The sequence below is a fragment of the Oenanthe melanoleuca genome, linkage group LGE22 (genome assembly GCF_029582105.1).
Source record: "Oenanthe melanoleuca isolate GR-GAL-2019-014 linkage group LGE22, OMel1.0, whole genome shotgun sequence".
NCBI classification, from domain to species: domain Eukaryota; kingdom Metazoa; phylum Chordata; class Aves; order Passeriformes; family Muscicapidae; genus Oenanthe; species Oenanthe melanoleuca.
The window spans coordinates 1,562,052-1,583,241 of NC_079363.1; the positions used below are offsets into that span (position 1 = coordinate 1,562,052).

General features: G+C 63.2%; 2 protein-coding genes across 3 annotated transcripts; one reads left to right on the forward strand and one right to left on the reverse strand.

The window, feature by feature from the left end:
* Positions 1–649: 649 nt before the first annotated feature.
* PMEL (premelanosome protein) lies at positions 650–10,421 on the reverse strand. Its single transcript, XM_056514960.1, has 12 exons — positions 10,322–10,421; positions 8,467–8,586; positions 8,238–8,384; positions 6,892–7,017; positions 6,160–6,321; positions 4,802–5,176; positions 3,830–4,105; positions 3,309–3,698; positions 2,606–2,690; positions 2,290–2,498; positions 1,712–1,799; positions 650–952 (listed from the first exon to the last, which is right to left on the reverse strand). The coding sequence occupies exons 1-12, from the start codon at positions 10,383–10,385 to the stop codon at positions 790–792; spliced, it is 2,205 nt and encodes a 734-aa protein (XP_056370935.1). The 5' UTR covers positions 10,386–10,421; the 3' UTR covers positions 650–789.
* A 2,255-nt stretch (positions 10,422–12,676) lies between these two features.
* CDK2 (cyclin dependent kinase 2) lies at positions 12,677–21,090 on the forward strand. Of its 2 annotated transcripts, XM_056514977.1 has the most exons (7): positions 12,690–13,347; positions 13,422–13,499; positions 14,393–14,513; positions 15,671–15,841; positions 16,460–16,561; positions 19,540–19,743; positions 20,764–21,090. In XM_056514977.1, the coding sequence occupies exons 1-7, from the start codon at positions 13,232–13,234 to the stop codon at positions 20,866–20,868; spliced, it is 897 nt and encodes a 298-aa protein (XP_056370952.1). In that variant the 5' UTR covers positions 12,690–13,231; the 3' UTR covers positions 20,869–21,090. The 2 variants fall into 2 exon arrangements, with proteins under 2 accessions (XP_056370953.1, XP_056370952.1); XM_056514978.1 differs by lacking the exons at positions 19,540–19,743; positions 20,764–21,090 and adding an exon at positions 18,920–19,072 and having other exon boundaries at positions 12,677–13,347.
* The last annotated feature ends 100 nt before the right edge of the window (positions 21,091–21,190 follow it).

The following is a 21,190-nucleotide window of genomic DNA, read 5'->3' on the forward strand; positions in this document are numbered from 1 at the left end:
AATTAGGGGCGTGGCCAGCGTGCAAAACACAGAGTTAATTAATATGGCAATTAGGGGGCATGTTCATTTATTAGAATGGGAATAGCAAGGTCAAAAATTATGCATGACCATATATGGAATATGGAAATTAGGGGGTGTGGTCGTTGCTTTATATGGTAAAGTTGGGTGTGGTCATTGACAGATATGGAAATTGGGGTGTGGTCAAATAATATTTTAATTTATATGTAAATTCGGGGGTGTGGCCACTGGTTTTGGGGTTGGGGTCTCACCACTCGGGGCTCCCCCAAGACACCCCTGGCCCCCCCAAAATCCACCCAGGAGCCCCAAAATCCACCCCAAAGTCTCCTAAAACCTCCCTGGACACCCCAGAATCCCCCAAAAACTTCCTCAGGGCACCACTCAGACCCCCAAACCCACCCAGGACCCCCCAAATCCCCCCCAGACCCCTCTAAATCCCCCCCAAAACCCATCCAGGACACCCCAAAATCCACCCAGGAGCCCCAAAATCCATCCCAAAGCCTCCTAAAACCTCCCTGGGCACCCCAAAATCCCCCCAAAACCTCCTCAGGGCACCACTCAGAACCCCAAAATCCACCCAGGACCCCCCAAATCCCCCCCAGACCCCCCAAATCACACACGGAGCCAGATCCACGGGCACATCTGAGCCTTTAATCTCGGTGTCACCGAGGCCACCACGCGTGTCCCCAACCCCCCCTTGCTCCGGGGGGGGTCTGGGGGCTCGGCCACTCCCGGGGGGGTTTTGGGGGGCTGTTTTTGGGGTGGGGGTCCCTAGACGGAGTGTCCCCGGAGGAGGGGGCTGCTCTCGCCGCTCGGGGCCCCTCCCAGGGCGCGTTGGAGCAGCCGCCGCACGGTGACATTTGGGGACAGCCACCCCCGGGGCCGGGCGGGGGGCGCGGGGGGCGCGGGGGACAGCGCGGTGTACTTGACTCGTCTGGGGGGACACGGGGGGGGGGGGACACGGTGTCACCTCCAGCCTTGTGGGGTGTCCCCAACCCCACAGTGTCACCCGACCCCATAGGTCCCCAATGTCCCCCACCCCAAGGGCTGTGTCCCCCCAGTGTCCCTTCACCATCGGAACTCCCCACTCCGTAATGTCCCCTAAATGTCCCCTCACCCCTGGCTCCCTCCCCTGTGTCCCCAATGTCCCCAATGTCCCAATGTCCCAGTGTCCCCAGTGTCCCAATGTCCCCAGTGTCCCCAGTGTCCCCAATATCCCCAGTGTCCCCACTGTCCCAGTGTCCCAATGTCCCCAGTGTCCCCAGCGTCCCAATGTCCCCAGTGTCCCCAGCGTCCCCAGTGTCCCTGATGTCTCCAGTGTCCCAGTGTCCCAATGTCCCAGTGTCCCAATGTCCCCAATGTCCCCAGTGTCCCCAGTGTCCCAATGTCCCCAGTGTCCCCAGTGTCCCCAGCGTCCCCAGTGTCCCAGTGTCCCAGTGTCCCCAGTGTCCCCAATGTCCCCAGTGCCCCCAGTGTCCCCAGTGTCCCCCAGTGTCCCAGTGTCCCCAGTGTCCCAATGTCCCCAATGTCCCAGTGTCCCAGTGTCCCCAATGTCCCCAGTGTCCCCAGTGTCCCCAGTGTCCCAATGTCCCCAATGTCCCCAGTGTCCCAGTGTCCCCCCCAGTGTCCCAGTGTCCCCAGTGTCCCAGTGTCCCAATGTCCCCAGTGTCCCAGTGTCCCAGTGTCCCCTCACCTGTAGGTGTACGCGGCCGTGCCCAGGGCGGCCGCCACCAGCACGAGCCCCACGAACAGCGTGGTCCTGCCGCTGGCCGGAGCGACCCCTGGGGACAGCGACAGCTCGGTGCCACCCGGGGCGCCTTGGGGACATCGCCCCGGGACCTGTCACCCTGTCCCTGTCACCTCCGACAGGGCAGGGACAGCTCAGTGCCACCCGGGGGACCTTGGGGACATCTCTCGGACCTTGTGCCACCTCCTCCGGGGACAGGGACAACCCAGCCACACTCGGGGGGACCTCTAGGACACCCCCGGACCCCGTCATTGTGTCACCTCCAACAGGGAGAGACAGCTCAGTGCCACCCGGAGGACCTTGGGGACATCCCCTGGACCTTGTGCCACCTCCTCCGGGGACAGGGACAACCCAGACGCAGCCAGGGGACTCTCGGGGACCCTGTCACCCTGTCCCTGTCACCTCCAAGGGAGCAATCCCAGGTTTATCCCACCCAGGGGACCCTCGGGACATCGCACCCTGTCCCTGCCACCCTCTGCGGCACAGCCACACCCAGGGGACCCCCCCCTGTCCCCGTGTCACACCTCCCACGGCCACTCGGGTGGTGGCCACCGCCAACCCGTTGCCGTTGGCCAGGGACACGTTGAGGCAGAAGAGGCCGGAGCGGTTGAAGTCCTGCCGGAGCACGAGCTCGCAGCCCGGCGACGGCGACAGCGACACCGCCGAGCACGACTCCGCCTCGGCCGTGCGACACTCGGCGTCCGCCACCACCGTGCACACCTCCTCGGGGACCCTGCGGGGGCGGCCGTCAGCGCTGGGGACACTCCCGCGCTGTCCCCGCCCCTTGTCGCCGCGATTGTCGCAGCGATTGTCGCGGGTGTCGCCGCTGTCGCCACTCACCCGCCCTCGCAGGTCACCGTCAGCTCCACGCTGCTGCCGCTGTCCTCGGGCACCACCTGCACGATGGCCACGCTCTCGATGCCCTCTGCGGGGGCGAGGAGGGGTCAGCGGGGTGGGGGACCCCCGGCTGGACACCCCGAATTCCCTCCGAGCCCCCAGGATTCTCCCTGGATCCCCCGAATTCCCTCCGAGCCCTCGGGTTCTCCTCGGACCCCCCGAATCCCCCCGAATTCCACCTGGACCCCCCGAATCCCCCTCGGATTCCACCTGGACCCCCAGAATTCCCTCCAGACCCCTCGAATTCTCCTCGGACCCCCCCGAATCCCCCTCGGATTCCACCTGGACCCCCAGAATTCCCTCCAGACCCCTCGGATTCCCCGAATTCTCCCCGGACCCCCCGAATTCCCTCCGAATTCCCCCTGGACCCCCCAAATTCCCCCCGAATTCCACCTGGACCCCCCGAATCCCCCTCGGATTCCCCCCGAATTCCCCCTGGACCCCCCGATATTCCCCTCGGACCCCCCGAATTCTCCCCGGACTCCTCGAATTCCTCTCGGACCCCCCAAATTCCCCTCGAATTCCCGCCGAATTCGCCCCGAATTTCCCTCGGACCCCCCGAATTCCCCCGAATTCCCCCCAAATTCCCCCCGGATTCCCCTCGGACCCCCCGAATCCCCCCGAATTCCCCCGCCCCCGGACTCACGGACGATGTCCAGCTGCGTGGCGAAGGTGCCGTAGCGGTACAGGACGCAGCCGGGCGAGTCCTCGGCCGGGGCCTGGCGCTTGACCAGGGCCAGCGGCTGGGCAGTGGCTCCAGCTGTGGCTCCAGCTGTGGCTCCAGCTGTGGAAGCAGCCAGGGACACAGCAGTGGCTCCCACGGTGGCTCCCACGGTGGCTCCCACGGTGGCATCCACGGTGACACTGAGTGTGGCTGCAGCGGTGGCATCGAGGGCAGATCCAGCTGTGGCTGATCCAGCTGTGGCCGCAGCTGTGGCTGATCCAGCTGTGACAGATCCAGCTGTGGCTGCAGCAGTGGCCGATCCAGCTGTGGCTCCGGCTGTGACGTCACCCGCGCCCCCGTCTGTCGCCACATCTGTAGGGACACGCGGGAAACGCTGGACGAGGGGACACTGAGTGCTTGGGGACACCGAGCCCTGGGGGGACACCGAGCCCTTGGGGACATCCCCCGACGTGTCCCCTCCCCCAGCCCGCGCCAGCACCCACCTGCAGCCGCTGTCCCCTCCAGGGGGGCCGCGGTGACCGAGGTGTCCCCAGCGACAGTGGGGGACACTGAGGAGGCGACAGCGGTGGCGGAGGGGAGCGAGAGCTCGGTGACAACGGGGACAGAGGGGTCGATGGCGGCGGTGACGGCGGGGTCGGTGGCGGCGGGGACAGAGGGCTCGGTGACAATGGGGACAGCGGGGTCGGTGACTGCGGGGTCCGAGGGTTCCGCCGCCGACCCCCCCGTGGGCTCCGCGGGCTCCCCGGACGCTGCGGGGGCTGCGGGAAAAGTGGGGTGGGGTCACCCCCGGGACCCCCAGAGTCCGGGTTGGGGGTGATCTGTGTCCCCTAAGGTGACACTGGGGGGACACACGGTGGGTTGGGGGGATTTGGGGGCTTTGTGGGGTGGAGGGGGACAGTGGGGACACTTAATATGGGATGGGGGGGACACAGGGGACACACGCTATGGCGTGGGGGGACGCTGGGGGCTTTGGGGAGTGGGAGGACATTGGGGACTCATCCCATGGGGTGGGGCGACTCTGGGGAGCAGGGGGACACTGGGGACACACTCTGTGGGGTGGGGTGACTTTGAGGAACCCTGGGGACGCACTCTACAGGCCAGTGGGAACTCTGGGGAGTTGAGGACACTGGTGGCACATCCCATGGGACACCGGGGACACCGGGGACACATACTATGGGGTGAGGTGACTCTGGGGGCTCTGGGGAGTGGGGGGACACTGGGGACACACTCTATAGGGCGGCAGGGACCCTGGGGAGTTGGGGACACTGGGGACACACCCCATGGCATACCAAGGACACTTGTGACACACCCTATGGGACACCGAGGACGCCGGTGACACACCCCATGGGACAGAGGGGACACTGGTGACACACTCTACAGGGCAGTGGGGACTCTGGGGAGATGGGGACAAATCCCGTGGGTCAGAGGTGACACCGGTGACACACCCCCCTCACCCGTGCTGGCCCCGGGCACGGTGCTCGGCGCCCCGGCGGGGGCGGTGGTGGCCGCGGGCTCGCTGCCGGTGGGAGCGGCGGAGGGCGGCGCGGTGCTGGGGCCGCAGGGGCTGAGCGGGATCGCCGCCTGCAGCACCAGGCGCGCCGAGAAGCTGCCGGTGTCCAGGTAGGTGTGGGTGACGGTGGCGCTGCGCGAGATGAGGGTCCCGCTCTGGTCGCCGAAGTCCCACGAGTAGGAGATGTCGGCGTGGCGCAGGAAGCGGCTCGGGTCGTGCAGCCGCACCGCGAACGCCACGGCGCGGTTCCGCACGAAGCGCCCGGCGCCCGCCACCGCGCCCTGCAGCTGCGACACGTCCACGGCGAACGGGACCTGGTCTGGGGACAGCGCGGGGACAGGGGGACAGCGGTTGGGACAGGCAGCGGGGTGGCTGGCGGCTGGAGCGCTGGAAGAGTGTCACCCGCGCCTTTTGTCGCTTAGACACAGTGTCACCTGCACCCCGTGTCACCCGCACCCCGTGTCACCTGCACCCCATGTCACAGCCCTGAAACCCAGTGTCACCTGCACCCCGTGTCACCTGCACTCTGTCACCTGCATCCAGTGTCACCTTCACCCAGTGTCACCTATGTACAATGTCACCCGTTCCACTGTCACACCCCCAAAACCCAGTGTCACTTGCACCCAGTGTCACCTGCACTCAGTGTCACCTGCACTCTGTCACCCGCATCCAGTGTCACCTGCAGTGCCAGCACTCAGTGCCCCTGCACCCACGGCCCCATCACCACCCCACGACCCGCAACCTCCACCCCGTGCCCCCCGCCCCATTTCCCACCCTGTGCCCCCTATCTCAATTCCCCTGCACCCCTCACCCCATTTCCAATCCCAGCCCCCCTGCCCCATTTCCCCTGTGCCCCTTCCCCCTTCCCTCCGTACCCCCACCCCATTTCTCCTGTGCCCCCTGCCCCATTTCCCCCATTCCCCCATTTCCCCCGTGCCCCCGGCCCCATTTCCCCATTTCCCCTGTACCCCCCGCCCCATTTCCCCCATCCCCCCACCCCAATTCCCCTATGCCCCCTGCCCCATTTCCCCTGTACCTCCCTCCCGATTTCTCCCATTTCCCCCCGTGCCCTCCACCCCATTTCCCCCATCCTCCCACCCCAATTCCCCTGTACCCCCCACCCTATTTCCCCCATTTCCCCCGTCCCCCCGCTCCATTTCCCCATTTCCCCATTTCCCCCGTCCCCCCGCTCCATTTCCCCCATTTCCCCATTTCCCCCGTCCCCCTCCCCATTTCCCCATTTCCCCATTCCCCCATTTCCCCCGTGCCCCCGCCCCATTCCCCGTGTCCCCGTGTCCCCACCGGTGATGCTGAACTGGCTGCTGGCGTGGCCGATGGGGATGAATTTCTGGCGGCCCCGGTAGTGGTACACGACCACCTCCATGGTGTAGGAGCCCAGCGGGACCCCGGCCGTGCCCACGGTCAGGCGAGAGGCAGCGCCGTCCACCACCTGCCAGTAGCGCCCTGGGGACAGGGACAGTGCCACCACGGGGACAGTGACACCACGGGGACAGTGACACCGTGGGGACAGTGACACCACCAGGGGGACAGTGACACCACAGGGACAGTGCCATGGTCAGTGACATGGGGACATCCCATCCACCACCTGCCAGTAGCGCCCTGGGGACAGGGGACAGTGCCGTGGGGATGGTGACACCAGGGGAACAGTGCCACCACAGCAGGGGACAGTGCCACCATGGGGACATCCTATCCACCCACCACCTGCTAGTGCCAACCAGGGGACAGCGGGGACAGTGGCGACAGTGCCACCATGGGGACAGTGCCATGGTCAGTGCCACCATGGGCACAATGCCACCGCGGGGACAGTGCCATGGTCAGTGCCACCACAGCAGGGACAATGCCATGGTCAGCCTCACCACAGTGGGGTCAGTGCCACCACAGTGTGACCCATGTCGCCACGGCGGGGTCAGCGCCACCTCGGGGGGGGTCAGTGCCACCTCGTGGGGTTCAGTGCCACCTGGGGGGTTCAGTGCCACCTGGGGGACCCCCCGCCCGTTTCGGTGCCATGCTCACCCCATGTCCACCAGACGTAGACGAACTTGCCCCGCTTGCCCCCGGGCAGGGGCTGCCCGTCCGGGAAGGCGCCGGCGGCGTCCGGCTGCTCCGGGAACACCGGGTCACCCTGTGCCACCTGCGTGCCTGCGGGGACAGCGGGTGAGGGACAGCGGGGACACTGAGGGGACAGCGGGGACACTGCGGGGACAGCGGGTGAGGGACAGCGGGGACAGAGCGGGGACAGTGCGGGGATAGAGTAGGGACAGAGCAGGGACAGTGTGGGGACAGAGAGGACAGCGCGGGAACAGCCAGGGTGAGGGGACAGAGGCGACACAGCGGGGACAGAGGGGTAAGGGGACAGTGGGGACAGCTCGGGGACAGCTCGGGGACAGTGCGGGGACAGCCGGGGTGAGGGGAGAGCGGGGACACCACGGGGACATTGCAGGCACACTGCGGGGCCACCACGGGGTGGGGGACACTCCCTATGGGGTGGGGAGGGGACACTGTGGGGACACGGGTGGGGGTCTCTGGCCGGATTTTGGGGGTTTTGGAGTTTTAAGAGGTTTTGGGAGGTTTCAGGGTGGTTTGGGGAGGTTTTGGGGTGGTTCAGGGTGTTTTGGGGCTATTTCGGGAGGTTTTGGGAGGTTTTGCGGTGGTATTGGGAGGTTTTGGGATGTTTTGGGGTGATTTCGGGAGGTTTTGGGATGTTTTGGGGTGATTTCGGGAGGTTTTGAGAGGTTTTGGGGTGGTTTTGGGATATTTTGGAAGGTTTTGGGGTGGTTCAGGGTGTTTTGGGGTGATTTCAGGGTGTTTTGGGGTGATGTCGGGAGATTTTGGGGTGGTTCAGGGTGTTTTGGGGTGATTTCGGGAGGTTTTGGGAGGTTTGGGGTGGTTTTGGGGTGGTTCAGGGTGTTTTGGGATGTTTCAGGGTGTTTTGGGGTGATTTCGGGAGGTTTCAGGGTGGTTTTGGGATGTTTTGGGGTGATTTCGGGAGGTTTTGGGATGTTTCAGGGTGTTTTGGGGTGATTTCGGGAGGTTTCAGGGTGGTTTTGGGATGTTTTGGGGTGATTTCGGGAGGTTTTGGGATGTTTCAGGGTGTTTTGGGGTGATTTCGGGAGGTTTCAGGGTGGTTTTGGGATGTTTTGGGGTGATTTCGGGAGGTTTTGGGAGGTTTGGGGTGGTTTTGGGGTGATTTCGGGAGGTTTTGGGGTGGTTCAGGGTGTTTTGGGGTGATTTCGGGAGGTTTGGGGTGGTTTTGGGATGTTTTGGGGTGATTTCGGGAGGTTTCAGGGTGGTTATGGGATGTTTTGGGGTGATTTCGGGAGGTTTGGGGTGGTTCAGGGCCGGTTCCGGGTCTGGCTGACCATTGACGGTGCAGTTCTGCCCCCACACCACGCGGCCATCGGGCAGCACGCTCTGGTTGCCCGGGAAGCGCAGGGCGATGGAGAAGGTGGCCTGGGCACCCGCCATGGTGGGCGCGTCGTTGCTGATGTCGAAGGTGACATCGCCACCTGCTCGGGGACACGACGGGGACGCTCAGCCACGCGCGGGGACCCCGCTGGTGGCACGGGGAGCGTCCCGGGTGGCACCAACCTCGCCAGCAGTCGCGGGTCCCCTGGCGCCAGGGCGGGTAGAGCGACGAGTCCCACGCGCGGAACGGCGCCGGCCGCCCGCCCCACGCAGAGCTCCGGCCGCGGCTGCGGCCAGCGGCTCCTGGGAGGGACAGACACACGGACAGCGGTCAGCGGGGTCGGTGTCCCCGGTGTGCCCCGATTTTGGGGGTTTGTCATGTCCCCCCATGTCCTCCTTGTCTCCTATGCTCAGGGGGGTGAATGTCCCCAATGTCCCCAATGTCCCCCATGTCCCCCATGTCCCCCGTGTCCCCCATGTCCCCTGTGTTCCCCGTTTTTAGGGGTTTGTCATGTGTCCCCATGTCCCCTATGCTCAGGGGGGTGAAGAGTCCCCCATGTCCCCCGTTTTTAGGGCACTGTCACATCCATGTCCCCCATGTCCCCCATGTCCCCCACTCTCAGAAGTCTGTCACATCCCCCAAGTCCCTTGTGTCCCCCGTTTTTAGGGGTTTGTCATGTCCCCCCATGTCCCCTGTGTCCCCCACTTTTAGGGCACTGTCACACCCCCCATGTCCCCAGTGCTCAGGGGGATGAAGGGTCCCCCATGTCCCCCGTGCCCCCCAATCTCAGGGCTCTGACAAGTCCCACCCGTCCCCACTCCCAGGACATCACCAGCTCCCCCGTGTCCCCAACTCTGGGGGGTCTCTGAGGTCCCCACGCCCCCAGTGTCCCCCCCCTCACACAGAACCCCCACATCCCCCTCTACCAGGGGTCCCCCAATTGGGGGTGCCCAGCCGGGTCGCCCCAACCTTGGGGACCTTGGGGGGACCTTGGGGGGACCTTGGGGGGACCCGGGGGCCGCGTGACGGAGCTCGGGCCAAGCCACGCGCGGGGCAAAGCCATCACATGGCGCCCCAAAGCCCTTTCATGTGACACTCAGCTGAGCTGGGCTGAGCGGGGCCGGGCGGGACGGGACGGGACGGGGAGGGCGCCCCCCGTGTCCCCCCGGGGCTGGGGGGCTGCAGAGTCACCCCAATGTCGGGGGCTGCAGAGTCACCCCAATGTCGGGGGATGCAAAGTTACCCCGGTGTCGGGGGGCTGAAAAATCACCCCAATGTCGGCACCCCAATATCGGGGTCACGCCGGTCACCCCAATGTTGGGGGGCTGAAAAGTCATTTCGGTGTTGGGGGGTTTCAAAGTCATCCCAATATCAGGGGGCTGCAAAGTCACCCCAGTATCGGGGGCGGCAAAATTACCCCAATATCGGGGGCTGCAGAGTCACCCCAATATCGGGGGATGCAAAGTCACCCCGGTTTTTGGGGGGCTGCAAAGTCACCCCGGTTTTTGGGGGGGCTGCAAAGTCACCCCAATATCGGGGACTGCAATGTCCCCCCCGTTCCCCACTCGCGAGGGGCTGCAGAAATGTCCCCCACTTTTAGGGCTCTGTAAGGTTGTCCCCTCATTGTCGGGGTCCCGAGGGTCCCCCAATGTCCCTGTCGCTCTCAGGGCTCTGCCAGGTCCTGCCTTGTCCCCCCCATATCCAAGAACCCCCTGTCCCCCCAATTTTAGGGGTCTGCCAGATCCCCCCGTCTCTTCACCCCCCACTTCTCACGGGGCTGCCACTTCCCCCACACCCAAAAAAACGGGGTCCCCCCTTGAAGAGGAAAGTGGGGCCGCGCGCCCCCCATTTCCAGCGGGATGGCGACCCCCCATATCCCACCCCACACCCAGAGTCCCCCGCACCCCAAAACCACCCGCAGTGACCCCAAAACCACCCCCAAAAGGAAATTATTGGGGTACAACCCAGCTCCGTGAAGGATTTGGCTTTGAGACCCCAAAACCCCCAAAGCACCCCCAAAAAAAAATCCGCACTTACGGCGCTGAGCCTCAGCCAGGAGCAGGAGTGTCCCCAAAACCGCGATGGCCCCGAAGCCCCTCATGGTCCCGTCTCCCCCAAAGCTCGGGCGCCGCCGGGGTAGAGGCGCAGGGCAGGGGGACAGCGGCAGAAAAAGGGGCTCTCATTTGCATGACCCCACCCCAAAAAAAAGGGGGGCGAGAGGGCCGCACCCCCCCCCCATTCCCACGTGGGGCCACCCGCGATCACACGGTCCGGCCCTGCCTTGGGGGAGGGGGGGCAAAGGGACCCCCCCCTCAGATCGTGGAGGGGTTTTGGGGGGGCCGACCCCCCGATTCCGGCATGTGGAGACCCCAGGGATGGGGATTTGGGGACCCCCCGCCCGCCCAGAGCGGGGGTCGTGGTGGGCGAGGGGGGTGACCCCCACTGGGGTCGCAAAACGGGGCGAGGGTCCTAATCCTGTGCATGGATGGGGGGGACCCCCGGTTTGAGACTCAAGGGGATCCCCGATCGCAGTGACAGCGGGGGACCCCCAGGGGGACACTCAGGGGGGGACCCCGGTTCTGGTGGGTGACACGGGGGGACCCCGATGGCACAGGGGGACCCCAATGTCGCAGGGACCCCGAACCCGGTGGGTGACACAGGGGGGACGCCGATCATGGACAAAAGGGGGGTCCCCAATTCTGCACAGGCAGGGAGACCCCAGTCCCGATGAGTGGCACGGGGGGACCCCAATGTCGCAGGGGAACCCCGATTTTGGTGAGTGACACGGGGAGACCCCAATCCCGGTGGGTGACACGGGGGGACCCCAAACTTGTCCACACAGGGAGACCCCGAACCCGGTGGGTGACACGGGGGGGACTCCAATCATGGACAAAAGGGGGGTCCCCAATTTTGCACACGCAGGGAGACCCCGGTGAGTGACACGGGGGGATCCCAATGTCACAGGGGGACCCCGATTTTGGTGAGTGACACGGGGGGACCCCGAACCCAGTGGGTGGCACGGGGGGACCCCAATGTCGCAGGGGGACCCCGATTTTGGTGAGCGACACGAGGGGACCCCGATCCCGGTGGGTGACATAGGGGACCCCGACCTCTGTGGGTCACACGGGGGGACCCCGATTCTTGTGGGTGCTACAAGCCGTAACCCAAATTTTTCCTTCTCTGAACATTTCCGTGTTCCCCGGGGACACGTGGGGCACGAGAGCCCCGTGACCCCCCGAGCCCCGTGACCCTCGCGGGGCCCCCGGGGCTGCTCCCCGTGACCCCCGTGTGCCCCCCGTGCTCCGGCCGCAGCCCGCGCTCCGGTCCTGGTGCCGGTGCCGGTGCCGGGGTCCGGCCCAGCCACTGACCGAGCGTCCCGGCCGGAGCGTGCGGTGTCCCGGTCCCGATCCCATCCTAATTCCCGATCCCGATCCCGGTCCTTGTTCCCATCCTAATCCCTGGCCCCCATCCCTGTCCCTATTCCAATCCTCGGTCCCGATCCCGATCCCGGGTCCTGGTCCTGATCCTGAACCCAGTTCCTAGTCCCTGGTTCCTGGTCCTGACCCCGATCCCGGTCCCGATCCCTGGTCCTGGTCCTGATCCCAATCCCGATCTCGATCCCGGTCCCCGATCCCGATCCAGGATCCCGATCCCAATCCCAATCCCAGTCCCTATTCCATTCCCCGGTCCCGGTCTCGGTCCCAGTCTTTGGTCCCGGTCCCGGTCTCTGTTCCTGTCCTGATTCCAATCCTCGGTCCTGGTCTCGGTTCTTGTCCCTGTTTCGATCCCCGGTCTCGGTCCCCATCCCAATCCCGGTTCCTGTCCCGATCCCTGTTCCTGTCCCAATCCCCAGTGCCCGTTCCGGTTCCGGTTCCGATCCCGGTCCCTGTCCTGATTTCAATCCCCCGGTTCTGGTCCCTGTCCTTGTCCCGGTCCCTGGTCCCTGTTCCCATCTTTGGTCACTGTCCCTGTCCCCAGTGTCCCGATCCCTATCGCTGTCCCTGTCCCGGTCCCGGTCCCTGTTTCTGCTCCAGTCCCTCGGTCACTGTTCCGGTGCCGATCCCAATCCCAGTCCCCAGTGTCCCAATTCCAATTCCCAGTCCCTGTCCCTGTCCCTGTCCCCAGTATCCGGGTCCCTGTCGCTGTCCCTGTCCCGGTCCCTGTTCCAATCCCCGGTCCCGGTTCCGATTCTCGGTCCCGGTCCTTGTCCCTGTTCCAATCCCCGGTCCCTGTCCCTGTCCCCAGTGTCCCCATTCCAATTCCCGGTGCCGCTCCCGGTAGTGTCACTATCTCTTTAAGGGATCTCCCGCTTATGATGACGTCATGTCGCGCTCAGCCAATGGCCGGCGGCGCAGGGGGCGTGGCCGCCGGAAAGGCGGGAAGCGGCGCGGGCGGGGCCGCCGCGGCTTTGGCGCGCGCGGGGGGGACGCGGCGGCCGCGCTCGGGACCCCCAGAACCCCCAGAACCCCCCCGGGACCCCCAGAACCCCCCCGGGACACCGCGAGCCTCGCAGGGACACCCCCAACCGGGGACACCCCCAGAGCCCCACCCCCACCCCGGATATCCCCCCCGAGACCACCCCCCACCCTCAGGGACCCCCGGAGACACCGCGGGGACGCCGCGGGGACACCGCGGGGACACCCAGAACCTCCTCCCCCTTCACCGGGGACACCACTCGGAGCCCCACCCCCACCCCGGATATCCCTCTGTGGGACCACCCCCCACCTCCGGGACCACCCCCCACCCTTGGGGACACCCCCGGTGACACCCCCAGCCCCAGAGCCACCCCCTGTCCCCATTCCCAGTGTCCCCTCGCTTCCCGCAGCACCGGAACCCCCTCGGTGTCCCCCCCCCGTGTCCCCCCCCCCCCCCCCCCCCCCCACGGTGTCCCCCCCCCCGGTGTCCCCTCCCCGGTGTCCCCCCGGTGTCCCCCGGTGTCCCCTCCCCATGGAGAACTTCCAGAAGGTGGAGAAGATCGGCGAGGGCACCTACGGCGTGGTGTACAAAGCCCGCAACAAGGTGACAGGAGAGGTGGTGGCGCTCAAAAAAATCCGCCTGGACACGTGAGTGGGGGTCCCCGGGGTGGGCGGGGGTCTCGGGGGGGTCCCCTGGGCTCACCCCCCCGTTGTCACCGCAGGGAGACCGAGGGTGTCCCCAGCACGGCCATCAGGGAGATCTCGCTGCTCAAGGAGCTCAACCACCCCAACATCGTCAAGTGAGTCTGGGGGCTTTGGGGGGTCCTGGGGGGATTTGGGGGGTCCTGGGGGGATTTAGGGGGTCCTGGGGGGATTTGGGGGGGTCCTGGGGGGATTTAGGGGGTCCTGGGGGGCTTTGGGGACCCAAAAGGATGTGCTGTGACCATGCCAGGCCCTGTGGTGACTTGGGGACACTGTGATGTCCCCATGGCCGTGAGACCCCCCCCCCAAGGGGTGCAGTGTCCCCATGTCCCTGTCCCCATGTCCCTGTCCCCATTTCCCAGGGCTGTCCCCATGTCCCTGCCCCATGTCCCAGGGCTGTCCCCATGTCCCTGTCCCCATGTCCATGTCCCCATGTCCCTGCCCCATGTCCTTGTCCCCATGTCCCAGGCTGTGTCCCAGGGCTGTCCCTATGTCCCTGTCCCCGTGTCCCAGGGCTGTCCCCATGTCCCTGTCCCCATGTCCATGTCCCCATGTCCCTGTCCCCATGTCCCTGTCCCCATGTCCCAGGGCTGTCCCCATTTCCCAGGGCTGTCCCCATGTCCCTGCCCCATGTCCCAGGGCTGTCCCCATGTCCCTGTCCCCATGTCCATGTCCCCATGTCCCTGCCCCATGTCCTTGTCCCCATGTCCCAGGCTGTGTCCCAGGGCTGTCCCTATGTCCCTGTCCCCGTGTCCCTGTCCCCATGTCCCTGCCCCATGTCCCAAAGATGTCCCCATGTCCCTGCCCCATGTCCCAGGGCTGTCCCCATGTCCATGTCCCCATGTTCCTGTCCCCATGTCCCAAAGCTGTCCCCATGTCCCTGCCCCATGTCCCAGGGCTGTCCCCGTGTCCCTGTCCCCGTGTCCCTGCCCCGTGTCCCAGGGCTGTCCCCGTGTCCCAGGGCTGTCCCCATGTCCCCCGTGCCCCCCAGGCTCCTGGATGTCATCCACACCGAGAACAAGCTGTACCTGGTGTTCGAGTTCCTGCACCAGGACCTCAAGAAGTTCATGGACTCCTCGTCCCTCAGCGGGATCGCGCTGCCCCTCATCAAGGTGACATGGGGGGACATGGGGGGCCCTAAACCCCAGGGGGGACATGGGGGGAGGGCCCTAAACCCCAGGGGGGACATTGGGGGGGCCCTAAACCCCACCAGAGGTGTCCAGGGGGACCCTAAACCCTCCTGGGTGACTCTGGGGTCCCTCTGGGCACATCCTGGGGGAGTTTAGGGTGACCTCAAGGACCCCAATGTCACCCTAGGGGGGTTTAGGGACACGCTGGGGACCCCAGTGTCACCCTGAACCCTTTGGGGACACCCTGACCCCAATGTCCCCAATGTCCCCAGAGTTACCTGTTCCAGCTGCTGCAGGGGCTGGTGCTCTAACCCCAAATCCCAAATCCCACACCCACCCTGGGGTCATTCAGGGGTCTCTCAGGTGCTGACCCCGATGTCCCCAATGTCCCCAGAGTTCCCTGTTCCAGCTGCTGCAGGGGCTGGCATTGTGCCCCATGTCCCCAAACCCCAAACCCACCCTGGGGTCACTCGGGGGTCACTCAAGGGTCACTCAGGGGTCACTCAGGGGTCACTCAGGGGTGTCTCAGGTGCTGACCCCGATGTCCCCAATGTCCCCAGAGTTACCTGTTCCAGCTGCTGCAGGGGCTGGTGCTCTAACCCCAAATCCCAAACCCCAGACCCACCCTGGGGTCACTCAGGGGTCACTCAAGGGTCACTCAGGGGTCTCTCAGGGGTCACTCAGTGCTGTCCCCAATGTCCCCAGAGTTCCCTGTTCCAGCTGCTGCAGGGGCTGGCATTGTGCCCTATGTCCCCAAACCCCAAACCCACCCTGGGGTCACTCAGGGGTCACTCAAGGGTCACTCAGGGGTCACTCAGGGGTCACTCAGTGCTGTCCCCAATGTCCCCAGAGTTCCCTGTTCCAGCTGCTGCAGGGGCTGGCATTGTGCCCTATGTCCCCAAACCCCAAACCCACCCTGGGGTCACTCAGGGGTCACTCAGGGGTCACTCAGGGGTCACTCAGTGCTGTCCCCAATGTCCCCAGAGTTCCCTGTTCCAGCTGCTGCAGGGGCTGGCATTGTGCCCTATGTCCCCAAACCCCAAACCCACCCTGGGGTCACTCAGGGGTCTCTCAGGGGTCACTCAGGGGTCACTCAGGGGTCTCTCAGGTGCTGACCCCGATGTCCCCAATGTCCCCAGAGTTACCTGTTCCAGCTGCTGCAGGGGCTGGCTTTCTGCCACGCCCACCGGGTGCTGCACCGCGACCTCAAGCCGCAGAACCTGCTCATCAACGCCGAGGGCTCCATCAAACTGGCCGATTTCGGGCTGGCCCGGGCGTTTGGGGTGCCTGTCCGGACCTACACGCATGAGGTGTGGGGTTTGGGGGGGATTTGGGGTCCCCATGTGTACCTACACGCACGAGGTGTGGGGTCTGGGGGGGATTTGGGGTCCCCATGTGTACCTACACGCACGAGGTGTGGGGTTTGGGGGGGATTTGGGGTCCCCATGTGAACCTACACACACGAGGTGTGGGGTTTGGGGGGGATTTGGGGTCCCCATGTGAACCTACACACACGAGGTGTGGGGTTAGGGGGGCTCAGAACCCCTTTAGTGTCCCTGTATGAACCTACACACGTGAGGGTTGGGTTTTGGGGGAGATTTGGGGAATTTGGGGAGGGTTTGGGGGGGATTTGGAGGAATTTTGGGGGGGATTCGGGGAGGGTTTGGTGGGAATTTGGGGAAAATTTGAGGTCCCCATGTGCACCTACATGCATGAGATGTGGGGTTAGGGGGGATTTGGGGAATTTGGGAGGATTTGGGGAGGGTTTTGGGGTCCCTTTGGGGTTCTCCAGTGGGGTCAGGGGTGTCCTGTCCCTGACAGTGTCCCCAATGTCCCCACTGTCCCCTCCCTGTGACAGGTGGTGACACTGTGGTACCTCAGGGTGTGTCCTGTCCTTTCTGATGTCCCCAATGTCCCCTTGGTGACAGGTGGTGACACTGTGGTACCGCGCCCCCGAGATCCTGCTGGGCTGCAAATATTACAGCACAGCCGTGGACATCTGGAGCCTGGGCTGCATCTTCGCCGAGATGGTGGGTGGCACTGGGACACTGGGGACACTGTGGGGACACTGGGGACACTGGGGTGGCACTGGGACACTGGGGACACTGCGGTGGCACTGGGACACTGGGGACAGTGGGGACAGTGGGGACATTGGGGACATTGATGTGGCATTGGGGACACTGGGGATATTGGGAACACTGGGATGGCATTGGGACACTGGGGACATTGGGGTGGCACTGGGACACTGGGGACACTGGGGTGGCACTGGGACACTGGGGTGGCACGGGGACACTGCGGTGGCACTGGGACATTGGGGACACTGGGGGGACACTGCGGTGGCACTGGGACACTGGGGACACTGGGGTGGCACTGGGACATTGGGGACATTGGGGCCATTGATGGGACACACTGGGGACATTGGGGACACTGGGGTGGCACTGGGACACTGGGGACATTGGGTCCATTGATGGGACACACTGGGGACATTGGGGACATTGGGGACACTGGGGTGGCACTGGGACATTGGGGACATTGGGTCCATTGATGGGACACACTGGGGACATTGGGGACACTGGGGTGGCACTGGGACACTGGGGACATTTGGGGCATTGGGGACATGGAACACTGGGGTGGCACTGGGACACTGGGGACATTGGGGCCATTGATGTGACACTGGGGACACTGGAGCCATTGATGTGGCACTGGGGATATTGGGGTGACATTGGGGACACTGGGGTGGCACTGGGACATTGGGGTGTGACACAGCCTGAGCTGCATCTTCTCTGAGATGGTGGGTGGCACTTGGGGACATCAGGGACATGGTGGTGTGACATCTTTTCTGAGATGGTGGGTGGCACTTGGGGACATTGGGGTCCCCAGGGTGACACATGGGTCTCCAGGGTCCCCACAGGATGACATTGGGGTCCCTTGGGGGTGTCCTGGATGTCCCCAAACCCCCCTCAAGTGACACCAAAGTCCCCCAGGATGCCCAGACCCCCCTCAGGTGGCACTGGAGTCCCTTGGGGTGCCCTGAGTGTCCCCAAACCCCCCTGAGGTGACACCAGGATCCCTTGGGGGTGACACTGAGGTCCCCAAACCCCTCTAAGGTGACTTTGGTGACCCCCAGGATGCCCAGACCCCCCTCAGGTGACACCAGGGTCCTTTGGGTGTGTCCAGGGTGTCCCCACCCCCCCCGGGGTGACCCCGCGGTGACGTCAGCGGCCGTGGGAACAAAGGGACATTGTGAGGGCCTGGAGTGGGGGGGAGGGGACATCAGGTGACCCCCCCACATCACCCGGGGTGACCACAACGTCCGGGGGGGGGGGGTCACGAGGGGCTCACGGGGTGGGGGAGGGGAAAAACTCCGGGAAAAGTCCCTGGGGGGAGGGGACAGGACGGGATTGGGGACCCTGAGGTGACCCCTGACCCCCCCAGGGTGGATCTGGGGACCCCAAAGTGACCCCTGACCCCCCCAGGGTGGATTTGGGGACCCTGAGGTGACCCCTGACCCCCCCAGGGTGAATTTGGGGACCCTGAGATGACCCCTGACCCCCCCAGGGTGGATTTGGGGACCCCAAAGTGACCCCTGACCCCCCCAGGGTGGATTTGGGGACCCTGAGATGACCCCTGACCCCTCCAGGGATGGATTTGAGGACCCCAAAGTGACCCCTGACCCCCCCAGGGGTGGATTTGGGGACCCCCGTGTCCCCCCAGATCACTCACGGGGCTCTGAGACCAATCCCTGTGTCCCCTGTGGGTGTCCCCGATGTCCCAGTGTCCCCTGGCCCCTGTGAGTGTGCCCTGACCCCCCGTGATGTCCTCAATGTCCCTGTGATGTCCCCAGTGTCCCCTGACCCCTGTGATGTGTCTATGATGTCCCAATGTCCCCAATATCCCTGACCCCTGTAATGTCCCCGATGTCCCCATGTCCCCAGTGTCCCCAATATCCTCAATGTTCCTGTGATGTCCTCAATGTCCCCAATGTCCCCATGTCCCCAATGTCCCCAACATCCCTGTGATGTCCCCGTGTCCCCAATGCCCCCAATGTCCCCAATGTCCCTGTGATGTCCCCAATGTCCCCATTACCCCAATGTCCCCAATATCCCCAATGTCCCCAACGTCCCTGTGATGTCCCCAATGTCCCCATTATCCCCAATGTCCCCATGATGTCTCCAATGTCCCCAATGCCCCCAACGTCCCCAATGTCCCCAATGTCCCCAGTATCCCCAATGTCCCCAACATCCCCAACATCCCCATGTCCCCAGTGTCCGCAATATCCCCAATGTCTCCAATATCCCCAACGTCTCCAATGTCCCTGTGCTGTCCCCAATGTCCCCAATATCCCTGATGTCCCTGTGATGTCCCCAACGTCCCTGTGCTGTCCCCAGATCACGCGCTGCGCGCTGTTCCCCGGTGACTCCGAGATCGACCAGCTGTTGTCCCCAATGTCCCCAACATCCCAAATGTCCCAAATATCCCTGACCCCTGTAATGTCCCCAATGTCCCTGATGTCCCTGTGATGTCCCTGTGCTGTCCCCAATGTCCCCAGATCACGCGCCGCGCGCTGTTCCCCGGTGACTCCGAGATCGACCAGCTGTTGTCCCAAATGTCCCCAATGTCCCCAACGTCCCCAATGTCCCCATGATGTCTCCAATGTCCCCAATGCCCCCAATGTCCCCAATGTCCCCGTGATGTCCCCAATGTCCCCATTACCCCAATGTCCCCAATATCCCTGTGATGTCCCCAATGTCCCCAGTATCCCCAATGTCCCAAATGTCCCCAATGTCCCCAATGTCCCCAACGTCCCTGTGCTGTCCCCAGATCACGCGCCGCGCGCTGTTCCCCGGTGACTCCGAGATCGACCAGCTGTTCTCCCCAGTGTCCCCAATGTCCCTGAACCCTGTCGGGTCCCCAATGTCCTTGTGTCCCAAATGTCCCTGAGCCCTGTGATGTCCCTGTGATGTCCCCAACGTCCCCAACGTCCCCAAAGTCCCTGTGCTGTCCCCAGATCACGCGCCGGGCGCTGTTCCCCGGTGACTCCGAGATCGACCAGCTGTTCCGCATTTTCCGCACTCTGGGCACTCCGGACGAGGCCGCCTGGCCGGGGGTCTCGGCCCTGCCCGACTACAAGGCCACGTTCCCCCGCTGGGCCCGCCAGGACCTGGCCAAGGTCCTGCCCCCGCTGGACGACGAGGGACGCAAGCTGCTGGCGGTGAGGGGCGCAGGGGACACCTGCTCCTGGTTCTTCCCACGTTTTCCTGATTTTTCCCACTTTTTTCCCGATTTTTTCCTGATTTTTCCCACTTTTTTCCCAATTTTTTCCTGATTTTTCCCACTTTTTTCCATTATTTTTCCCATTTTTCCCTGATTTTTCCCACTTTTTTCCCGATTTTTTCCTGATTTTTCCCATTTTTCCTTGATTTTTTCCGTTTTCCCGACTTTTCACACTTTTTACTGATTTTTCCCATCTTTTACTCATTTTTCCCATTTTTCCCTGATTTTTCCCATCTTTTACTGATTTTTCCCATTTTTCCCTGATTTTCCCCATCTTTTCCTGATTTTTCCCCATTTTCCCCTGACTTTTCCCACTTTTTCCTGATTTTTCCCATCTTTTATGATTTTCCCCACATTTTTCCATTTTTTTTCCCATTTTCCCCTGACTTTTCCCACTTTTTTTCCTGATTTTTCCCATTTTCCCCATATTTTTCCCATTTTTTCCTGATTTTCCCCTGACTTTTCCCACTTTTTCCTGATTTTTCCCACTTTTTCCTGATTTTTCCCATTTTCCCCTGATTTTTCCCATTTTCCCCATATTTTTCCCATTTTTTCCTGATTTTCCCCATTTTCCCCGGACTTTTCCCACTTTTTCCTGATTTTTCCCACTTTTTCCTGATTTTCCCATTTTTCCTGATTTTTCCCATTTTCCCCTGATTTTTCCCTGCTTTTTTCCCCCATTTTTCCCAACTTTCCCCCCATATTTCTCCTTTTTCTCCCCTCATTTTTCACACCTTTTCCCCCCATATTTCCTGATTTTTTCTCCTTTTTTCCAGACGTTTTCCCCCACATTTCTTCTATTTCTCTCCCCTTTTTTTCCCAATTTTTCCTCTTTTTCCCCATTCCCCCCTTTTTCCCTCTTTTTTTCCCAGTTTTCCCCCATTTTTCCCCCATTTCCCCCCCAGTTTTTTCCCCCTTTTCCCCATTTTCACCCCATTTTTCCCATTTTTCTCCCCAGCAAATGCTGCACTACGACCCCAACAAGCGAATTTCGGCCAAGGCCGCCCTGGGCCACCCCTTCTTCCGTGATGTCACCAGAGCTGTCCCCCACCTGCGCCTCTGACCCCAAAACCCCCCAAAATAACCCTAAAATAACCCAAAATCACCCCAAAATTACCCAAAATCTCCCAGGGGGTTATCCCAAGGCCACCCCCACCCCGGATTTGTGGCACTTACAGCTGTCCCCTCCCACCCTCCCCAATGCCACCTCCTCGATGTCCCTTTGTCCCTTCCCCCCCCACCTCGGTTTTTGGAGCCGAATCTTTTTGTAATTTCTGCAAAAATTTGTAATGAAATTTCCTGGGTGATTTTTTTTTTGGGGTGGCGGGGGAGGGAGGTGGTCAGGGTGTTATTGTCACCTCTGGGTCTGGCCTGTCACCTCCCTT